The 10,582-nt window shown below is 34.8% G+C and overlaps 1 protein-coding gene across 1 annotated transcript in view; it reads left to right on the forward strand.

Annotated features, from left to right (window-relative positions):
* The window catches only part of SPAG1 (sperm associated antigen 1), a 97,078-nt gene extending 89,486 nt beyond the window's left edge, over positions 1–7,592 (forward strand). The window contains exons 16-18 of the mRNA XM_077167353.1: positions 5,448–5,612; positions 6,626–6,994; positions 7,092–7,592. Coding sequence (XP_077023468.1) covers positions 5,448–5,612; positions 6,626–6,994; positions 7,092–7,223 — 666 coding nt within the window. The 3' untranslated portion in view covers positions 7,224–7,592. The remainder of the gene's footprint in view (positions 1–5,447; positions 5,613–6,625; positions 6,995–7,091) is intronic.
* The last annotated feature ends 2,990 nt before the right edge of the window (positions 7,593–10,582 follow it).

Below are 10,582 nucleotides of genomic sequence, written 5' to 3' on the forward strand. Positions count from 1 at the left end.
CGGCAGAAATGCTGTTGGGGGATCCCTGCATATTACCATGCCCAGGCGACCTTAACCCCACCCCCACACCCCCACTTTCTTTTGTTAGCCTCATCATTTCATATAGAGATTTCCTAGATGGGGTGTTGTACCACGAATAACTTCTTTAAAGTAACTTCTTTGAAATTTACTCCTGACTCTTTGAGCTTAATGGTTTTAGGTAAATGAGAGTTAGATCTGTATGTCTCATTAATTCAGAATCTGTTCAGACTCTAAAAGCATGTTTGTCGCATGCTGGCCACCTGACTCTTAGAACCTGATTAAAAGAAGCTATACTTAATGAAAACCTAGAATTTTATTTTTCCCTGGAATGAATTCTAGAAATTGTATTACGATGCAGGAAGATAATCCCAAATTTGAGTAGTTCTATCCCACTAGAGTATGAGGCTGGAAACTTGTTTTTCTGGTTTGTCTTCTTACAACTTGATTTATATACCCTGTAGTTTGAGTTATGTGCCAAGTAAATTTAATCTCAGAATCATCAAAGGCTACAATTACTTATAAAATTTGTCAGAACTCACACCTTGATCTGTTTCCACAGGATGAAGGTAATGAGGAAATGGCACAGGGACTCACAGTTAACTGGCAGGTGACCTGCCTGTAGCTCCCAGCGAAACACACTGCCTGCTTTCTCGGGTTTTTTTTTTCTTTTGTAGCTGGCTTTAAAATGCAAATATAGTTTGCCAGTTTTGAAAAGTATGCACAGGTGATCTTCACAAGTAAAGATAACTGAACATTTTGCTTTTATTTACAATTTAATTATTTTGTTGTGTGCCAATTATGTGCTGGGCATCGGAAGTATAGGGGTGAATAAGACGGTGCCTACCTTAAGAAATTTAGAGTCAGTTGGGAGGCTACAAGGCACAAATACCAAAAAGAGTATTATCTTATAAAGCTTAGGTTTAAGCATATCTATTAAGTTAAGAATATCTATTAATAATAAATGTAATCACAAAAGTGATTATACTATATCTTTTTAAAAAGACCTCATGAGATTGTAGGCAACTTTTTTTTATTAATTAAAAAAATTAACAACAAACAAGTCAATAAGATATCATTCCATTCTACATATATAGTCAGTAATTCTTAATATCATATAGTTGCATATTCATCATTTCTTAGAACATTTGCATCGATTTAGAAGAACTAGCAACACAACAGAAAAAGATATAGAATGTTAATATAGAGAAAAGAAATAAAAGTAATAATAATAGTAAAACAAACAAACAAACAAACAAAACCTATAGCTCAGATGCAGCTTCATTCAGTGTTTTAACATGATTGCTTTACAATTAGGTATTATTGTGCTGTCCATTTTTGAGTTTTTGTATCTAGTCCTGTTGCACAATCTGTATCCCTTCAGCTCCAGTCACCCATTATCTTACCCTGTTTCTAACTCCTGCTGGGCTCCGTTACCAATGACATACTCCAAGTCTATTCTCGAATGTCCGTTCACATCAGTGGGACCATACAGTATTTGTCCTTTAGTTTTTGGCTGGACTCACTCAGCATAATGTTCTCTAGGTCCATTCATGTTATTACATGCTTCATAAGTTTATCCTTTCTTAAAGCTGCATAATATTCCATCGTATGTATATACCACAGTTTGTTTAGCCATTCTTCTGTTGATGGACATTTTGGCTGTTTCCATCTCTTTGCAATTGTAAATAACGCTGCTATAAACATTGGTGTGCAAATGTCCGTTTGTGTCTTTGCCCTTAAGTCCTTTGAGTAGATACCCAGCAATGGTATTGCTGGGTCGTATGGCAATTCTATATTCAGCTTTTTGAGGAACCGCCAAACTGCCTTCCACAGTGGTTGCACCCTTTGACATTCCCACCAACAGTGGATAAGTGTGCCTCTTTCTCCGCATCCTCTCCAGCACTTGTCATTTTCTGTTTTGTTGGTAATGGCCATTCTGGTGGGTGTGAGATGATATCTCATTGTGGTTTTGATTTGCATTTCTCTAATGGCCAGGGACATTGAGCATCTCTTCATGTGCCTTTTGGCCATTTGTATTTCCTCTTCTGAGAGGTGTCCGTTAGTCTTTTTCCCATTTTGTAATTGGGTTGGCTGTCTTTTTGTTGTTGAGTTGAACAATCTCTTTATAAATTCTGGATACTAGACCTTTATCTGATATGTCATTTCCAAATATTATCTCCCATTGTGTAGGCTGTCTTTCTACTTTCTTGATGAAGTTCTTTGATGCACAAAAGTGTTTAATTTTGAGGAGCTACCATTTATTTATTTCCTTCTTCAGTGCTCATGCTTTAGGTTTAAGGTCCATAAAACCGCCTCCAATTGTAAGTTTCATAAGATATCTCCCTACATTTTCCTCTAACTGTTTTACGGTCTTAGACCTAATGTTTAGATCTTTGATCCATTTTGAGTTAACTTTTGTATAGGGTGTGAGATACAGGTCCTCTTTCACTCTTTTGCATATGGATATCCAGTTCTCTAGGCACCATTTATTGAAGAGACTGTTCTGTCCCAGGTGAGTTGGCTTGACTGCCTTATCAAAGATCAAATGTCCATAGATGAGAGGGTCTATATCTGAGCACTCTATTCAATTCCATTGGTCGATATACCTATCTTTATGCCAATACCATGCTGTTTTGACCACTGTGGCTTCCTAATATGCCTTAAAGTCCGGCAGCATGAGACCTCCAGTTTCGTTTTTTTTCCTCAAGATGTTTTTAGCAATTCGGGGCACCCTGCCCTTCCAGATAAATTTGCTTATTGGTTTTTCTATTTCTGAAAAGTAAGTTGTTGGTATTTTGATTGGTATTGCATTGAATCTGTAAATCAATTTAGGTAGGATTGACATCTTAACTATATTTAGTCTTCCAATCCATGAACACGGTATGCCCTTCCATCTATTTAGGTCTTCTGTGATTTCTTTTAGCAGTTTTTTGTAGTTTTCTTTGTATAGGTTTTTTGTCTCTTTAGTTAAATTTATTCCTAGGTATTTTATTCTTTTAGTTGCAGTTGTAAATGGGATTCGTTTCTTGATTTCCCCCTCAGTTTGTTCATTACTAGTGTATAGAAATGCTACAGATTTTTGAATGTTGATCTTGTAACCTGCTACTTTGCTGTACTCATTTATTAACTCTAGTAGTTTTGTGGATTTTTCCGGGTTTTCGACGTATAGTATCATATTGTCTACAAACAGTGATAGTTTTCCTCCTTCCTTTCCAATTTTGATGCCTTGTATTTCTTTTTCTTGTCTAATTGCTCTGGTTAGAACCTCCAACACAATGTTGAATAATAGTGGTGATAGTGGACATCCTTGTCTTATTCCTGATCTTAGGGGGAAAGTTTTCAATTTTTCCCCACTGAGGATGATATTAACTGTGGGTTTTTCATATAATCCCTCTATCATTTTAAGGAAGTTCCCTTGTATTCCTATCTTTTGAAGTGTTTTCAAAAGGAAAGGATGTTGAATCTTGTCAAATGCCTTCTCTGCATCAATTGAGATGATCATGTGATTTTTCTGCTTTGATTTGTTAATATGGTGTATTACATTAATTGATTTTCTTATGTTGAACCATCCTTGCATACCTGGGATGAATCCTACTTGGTCATGATGTATAATTCTTTTAATGTGTTGTTGGATTCGATTTGCTAGAATTTTGTTGAGGATTTTTGCATCTATATTCATTAGAGAGATTGGTCTGTAGTTTTCTTTTTTTGTAATATCTTTGCCTTGTTTTGGTATGAGGGTGATGTTGGCTTCATAGAATGAATTAGGTAGTTTTCCCTCCACTTCGATTTTTTTGAAGAGTTTGAGGAGAGTTGGTACTAATTCTTTCTGGAATGTTTGATAGAATTCACATGTGAAGCCGTCTGGTCCTGGACTTTTCTTTTTAGGAAGCTTTTGAATGACTAATTCAGTTTCTTTACTTGTGATTGGTTTGTTGAGGTCATCTATTTCTTCTTGAGTCAAAGTTGGTTGTTCATGTCTTTCCAGGAACCCATCCATTTCATCTAAATTGTTATTTATTAGTGTAAAGTTGTTCATAGTGTAAAGTTGTTCATAGTATCCTGTTATTACCTCCTTTATTTCTGTGAGGTCAGTAGTTATGTCTCCTCTTCCATTTCTGATCTTATTTATTTGCATCCTCTCTCTTCTTCTTTTTGTCAATCTTGCTAAGGGCCCATCAATCTTATTGATTTTCTCATAGAACCAACTTCTGGTCTTATTGATTTTCTCTATTGTTTTCATGTTTTCAATTTCATTTATTTCTGCTCTAATCTTTGTTATTTCTTTCCTTTTGCTTGCTTTGGGATTAGTTTGCTGTTCTTTCTCTAGTTCTTCCAAGTGGACAATTAATTCCTGAATTTTTGCCTTTTCTTCTTTTCTGATATAGGCATTTAGGCCAATAAATTTCCCTCTTAGCACTGCCTTTGCTGCGTCCCATAAGTTTTGATATGTTGTGTTTTCATTTTCATTCACCTCGAGGTATTTACTAATTTCTCTTGCAATTTCTTCCTTGACCCACTTGTTGTTTAAGAGTGTGTTGTTGAGCTTCCACGTATTTGTGAATTTTCTGGCAGTCCGCCTATTATTGGTTTCCAACTTCATTCCTTTATGATCCGAGAAAGTGTTGTGTATGATTTCAATCTTTTTAAATTTGTTAAGACTTGCTTTGTGACCGAGCATACGGTCTATCTTTGAGAATGATCCATGAGCACTTGAGAAAAAGGTGTATCCTGCTGTTGTGGGATGTAATGTCCTATAAATGTCTGTTAAGTCAAGCTCATTTATAGTAATATTCAGATTCTCTATTTCTTTATTGATCCTCTGTCTAGATGTTCTGTCCATTGATGAGAGTGGTGAATTGAAGTCTCACATTGGAAGTTTTTATGGAACAAGAGTATTATAATAATCATTAATATTTGTGTAGCCCTTTATAGATTTGAAACCAGTCATATTATTTTACTCATTTATTCCCTGGCATGGCTTTATTAGATATAAGAGAGAGAAGCTTATATTATCCTTATTTTAATGATTAGAAAACTGAAGTTCTGAAAAGTTTAACAGAACTTTGTTTCACTGATAGTAAATGCTAATATGAGGATGTTCATTCTTTCATTTATGCATTCAGCAGTCACTTAACCTGTATGTTGTGTGTTAGGGACTGTGAAGGCTGTGGTGACACAAGAATTGTACAACCAGATTCTGTACTTTTTCCTCTATAGTATAGTTAATGCTCATTTTGTTATGAATTATAACAGTTTAGCGCCCGACCTACCCTCTGTGCTTCAATTTATAATAGTTGTAATAGTGGGAATCCACTGCACACTCTGCATTATTCATTTTGCCACATTCATTCCCAACTTGAACTAATCTATGCCTCTTCTCATTTTATTTAAGAAAATTATTTTCTCTGTTTTTCTACTTTCAGAATTATCAAGAAAGTTTAAATGATCTCAATAAAGTACTCGTATTAGATCCAAGTATTGTTGAAGCAAAAAAAGAACTAGAAGAAGTAACCAGATTCCTTAATATTAAGGGTAATACAGCATCATTCAACAAAGAAAAAGAAAGAAGGAAAATTAACATTCAAGAGGTATTTTATTTCATTATCTTTGAAAGTACTCTTTCAGGGATCTTAGACTGAGATCATAATCTCATGAGTTCTACAAAAAATTTTTAACTTTATATTTTTATTCTGATATCAGTGAAAAATCTTTAACCAATGATAAAGATAAAACTTGTCGTTTGCACTGATAATTAGCCATTGTCTTTCTAAACTTGGATCCCTGGATACTACTGGGAGTTTCTGCCTTACTGAGGTTCTTCCTTTCTTTGTCCCACCCTCTGTCTTGCTTGGGACTTGTATTGATTCCTCTCCAGATCACTCTGAGTCTCACTCATTTGCAGTGGGCATGGAGGCTGCCTTCTAGAATTCATCTAGATTGACTCAGATCATTTTAGCATTCTGAAACAAGCCTGGACTTATCAGACATCTTAGACTATCTCAGAATCAAACTTGCCTTTGTGATTTCAGATAACTCAAATGTTTGATCTGCAACTTTTTGTTTTGCCATTATCAAAGAATGCCAGCCCGTGAAGGCATGATCATTCGTGAATGCTAATATCATCCCATTTATGGTTTGAGATTTTTGCTAAGAGTAGGAGGCTAGTACGTGAAGAGAAGCTAGGAAGTGTTTTTTCCCTCTAAGGAGGGAAGAAAACTGTTGTAAGAGAACTGAAAAATGTACACTCACTTCTCTGTAAAATGTAAAGAAAAAAATACTTAAATTTATCATGAAAAACAGATAAAATTGTTACATGATTTTAAAATTTTACATAGGACCTTTATTTATGGAAAATTTTGGACATAAAATTTTTGGTCATATTTCTAGTGTCCAAAGATTTAAAAAAATACCTTCGTGAGTTACTTATACCCTAAAATTAATCTCTTCCTACAATTTTATAACTTATTATGATGGGTTTTCCACTTAGATTTTGACTGAAATATGGTTTTCTTGGGTTTTTAAGTTTCCATTTTGATATATGTCATTTATGTGTGCGGTGAATATTGTTCAGCATCATAGTGTAATTTTTTTCCTCATGAAGGTGAATGAAGACAATAAAGAGGAGACTGAGAAAACCTCAGAGGTCCCTAATGACTGCCTTGCTTCTGAGAAGGGAAATGAAAGAAATGGGCCACCAGGATACTATGAAAAACTACAGATCTCGAAGCCTAATAATGCCTATGAATTTGGTCAAGTTATAAATGCTATAAGTACTAAGAAAGATAAAGAAGCCTGTGCAGACCTTTTAGCTATCACTGAACCGAAAGATTTGCCAGTGTTGTTGAGTAACAAACTTGAAGGGGATACATTCCTCCTCCTCATTCAGTCTCTGAAAAATTATCTTATTAATAAAGATCCCTCTTTGGTATATCAGCATCTTTTATATCTGAGTAAAGCAGAAAGGTTTAAGGTAAGTGATGATATATTTTATTAATAGAGGTTGACCTTTTTTTTAGGATTGCTGTTACTTTAAAATGTTAATTATGCTAATGTGTTTCTCCTTTCAGATGATGTTGACATTAATTAGCAAGGGCCAAAAGGAGCAAATTGAACAGCTGTTTGATGACCTTTCAACCACACCAGACAACCAGTTGACCTTAGAAGATGTGCAGGCCCTCAAAAGGCAGTATGAGCTCTAAATCAGAATTACTAATAGATTTCTTCTGTGTATGTACGTGTGCCTGTGATGCTAATGAGGTGGTGGTGTAGTAGAGTTGCATGGATAAAGGCCAGCTTAGAAAAGATCCTTTGGTCTGGACTATAAAGTATTTTACTTATTTTTATACACAGAACATGTATGTTCTACACTCTGCTTTTTATTAGTTGTAAATGTTTTCTTATGTACCAGAGAGCTTACTTCTTTATATTTAATAATAAATATAAAATAAGCATATTTGGAACTCATTCAAAATGCATTTTAAGTTATAGTATATACTTTATTTTAATAACTTGCTGATTAAAATTTTGAGTTAAATTAAAATTTTCTGGCTTTCTAGGAGTCCTCCTAAGCTTGATGGAAATCTGTTTCTTTAAATTCATTTTTAAAAGTGCAAGTCATTTACTTTAATTATTATATCACCTTTATTTCCTGCTAACATATGCATATATATGAACCCTATTTTATACTACTTGTGGATTATAATCAGTTAAGCTGAAATGCAACACTTGAGTCTATAATATATGATTATTAAATAAATTGCTTTGTTAATTGAGACCTATAAGTAGCTTATTTTTTCTAATTTGGAAGATTGCCTTTAAATTAAGAAAATTGCCAAAAATTTCTACCACTTATTAGGTTTTAAAAGCTAGTTTCTCTTTTATAATGTTTATGTAAGTAGTAACAAAGTAACCACTATATAAATGTAAACTAAGCCTGCATTTCTTTTTGAGTTATCATTCTCATATTTTTCCAAAAGATTTAAATGTTACCTTCCTCCTCTTCATTTTTGTTTTCTGCTTTAAGCATGACCATATCCCCTTACTGTAAAAGAGAAAGTGAAGCAGTCTTCTCAAATGGAAAGCTCTTCCTGATTGTTAATTGGGTTAGAGTAATGGTCTTTGTTATAAGACTTTCAAGTCTCCATCAGTATACTGCCATTTCTCCCTGTAATCTGTAGTTAATTCCCCTTTTGGAAGGATTTTCTTAGTAAAGATGAAAGATGAATGTCACTTTAATTTTTTACATATCATTATTATTTTATGTAATCTTTTATAATTATAGAATATTTAAAAAATCATCTTAGTTAAATGGTAATTTCAAACTTCCATTTTTCATTCAAATTGTTCTTTCTTTTGTTCATAATTGAAAGTCTACTGTAATGGGTACTTAACTCCAGTCTTCTACATAGCAGCTTGCAATTTAGAGTAACTTTATAGTAGAGATACGAAGGGAGAATTTGTCTTTTGTTGATAATTACATCCCTAGCACCTAGCAGAGTGCCTGACACTCTGATATTAGAGCTGGTAGTTTTTGAACTTTAAGTTTGTGCCAGGCACTGTGCATATAGCTTATCACACATTATCTAATTTAATCCTCGTAACAACTCTGTGGCAGGTGCGGAAATTACAGTCCAGAGAAGGTTGTATAAATTAACAAGGGTCACAAATTTTGCAAGTAGCAGATCTAGAATTCAGACTGGGCAGTCTGTTTATGAGCTCATAAACACTGTGCTGTGTAATGGAAAATATTTATTAAATGTATTGATAGAATAATGGGTAAGGCATGTGGCTTTTAAGAGTTACAGCTTAGTGGAAGCTGAGAGATGTAGATTACATGTTTTAATACAGTAAAAAAAAAAAACACAGCAAGACAAGCCCAGTCTTGACTGAGAGTTAGGAAGTGTAATGTTTCAAGGAGGAAGTAATATTGCAGCCTGAGTTTGTCATACGGATGAGAGAGAAAAGGACATGCCAGGCAGAAGGAACAGGTATTGCAAAAGTATCAAAGTACATGAGAATCTGTGAAATGAAAATGTGTGATAACTTGCCATGTTCACAGAACTGTATGTGATCTTGATGTTAGTGGAGCATAAGGTTTGTGTGATAATCCTGAAGGAGATGACGGAAGAGAAAGCTGTGTGCTGCATGTAAAATGGCAGAAACTATTAGAGTATTAAATAAACAAGTAGTTCCTTTACTACTTGTAGTAAAGAATGGGCATTACTACTCTTAATCGATGCCTGGGTTTTTCCCCCATTCTGGGCAAAAACAAGACAGTACTTCTCAGCCTCTTTGTGATTGGGTGAGTCCATGGAAACAATTCTTGTCATGAGGTATGACTAGGAGTGACATGTGTCACTTCTGGGCCAGAGTATGCAAGAGCTGGCACAGAGCCCTCTAGCTGTCTTTGCCCTTTCTACAGTGACCAAGCTCCATCAGCTTAGTACTGGGAGAGTTAGTTTGAAGCAGAAGCCTGCCAATCTGAATTGGACAAATAACATGAACAATAAGATTTTTTTGTTTAACACCAAGATTTTTCTTCTTCTTTTTAAAAAAATATTTTTATTGAGATATCTTTACATACCATACAGTCCATCCAAAGTATACGATCAGAGGCCCGCCATATAGTCACATAGCTGTGTATTCATCACCATGATCATGTTTAGAACATTGCATCACTCCAGAAAAAGAAATGAAAAGGAAAAAAAAAAACCCTCATACGTCCCTTATCCTTTACCCCTCAGTCTCATTAATGACTAATACTGCATTCTACCCAATTTATTTTACCCCTTATCCCCCCTATACTATTTATTTATTTTTTATCCTTATGTTTTTACTCATCTGCCCATAACCTAGATAAAAGGAAGATCAGACACAACGTTTTCACAAACACTGAGTCACATTGTAAAAGCTATGTAGTTATACAATTGTCTTCAAGAATCATAGCTACTGCAACACAGCTCGACAGTTTCAGGTACTTCCCTCCAGCCACTCCAATACACCATAAACTGAAAAGGGATATTTATATAATGCATAAGAATAACCTCTAGGATAATCTCTCAGCCCCTCCCTGAAGTTTTATTTTGTCTCATTTCTCTCTTCCCCCTTTTGGTCAAGAAGGTTTTCTAAATCCCATGATGCCGGGTCCAGGGTTATTATCCCTGGGAGTTCTGTCCGAGATTGCAAGGGAGATTTACACCCTAGGGAATCATGTCCCATGTGGGGGCGGTGGGGAGGGCCATGAGTGCACCTGCCAGGTTGGTTTAAAGAGGCCACATCTGAGCAACAAAAGAAACACCCAGAGATTTTAGATTGTTTGTAACCAAATCAAAGCCTATCCTATCCTAAGTAATATACTGTGTTTCTTGTTGTGTTTTGTTTTAATTCTATGCTAGTTACAGAGTCCCTTTGCTTTGGAGATTCATTTGGATTTTATGTTTTGGAGGAAGGGTAAAAAAAAACTGTAGTATCTACACTAGTATTAATTATTTTTTTTGTATAATGCAAGTTCTTAGAATGAGGATTTAAATAATAGAATCATCCCTTTGATAATTCTCCT

The sequence above is a fragment of the Tamandua tetradactyla genome, chromosome 6 (genome assembly GCF_023851605.1).
Source record: "Tamandua tetradactyla isolate mTamTet1 chromosome 6, mTamTet1.pri, whole genome shotgun sequence".
NCBI classification, from domain to species: Eukaryota; Metazoa; Chordata; class Mammalia; order Pilosa; family Myrmecophagidae; genus Tamandua; species Tamandua tetradactyla.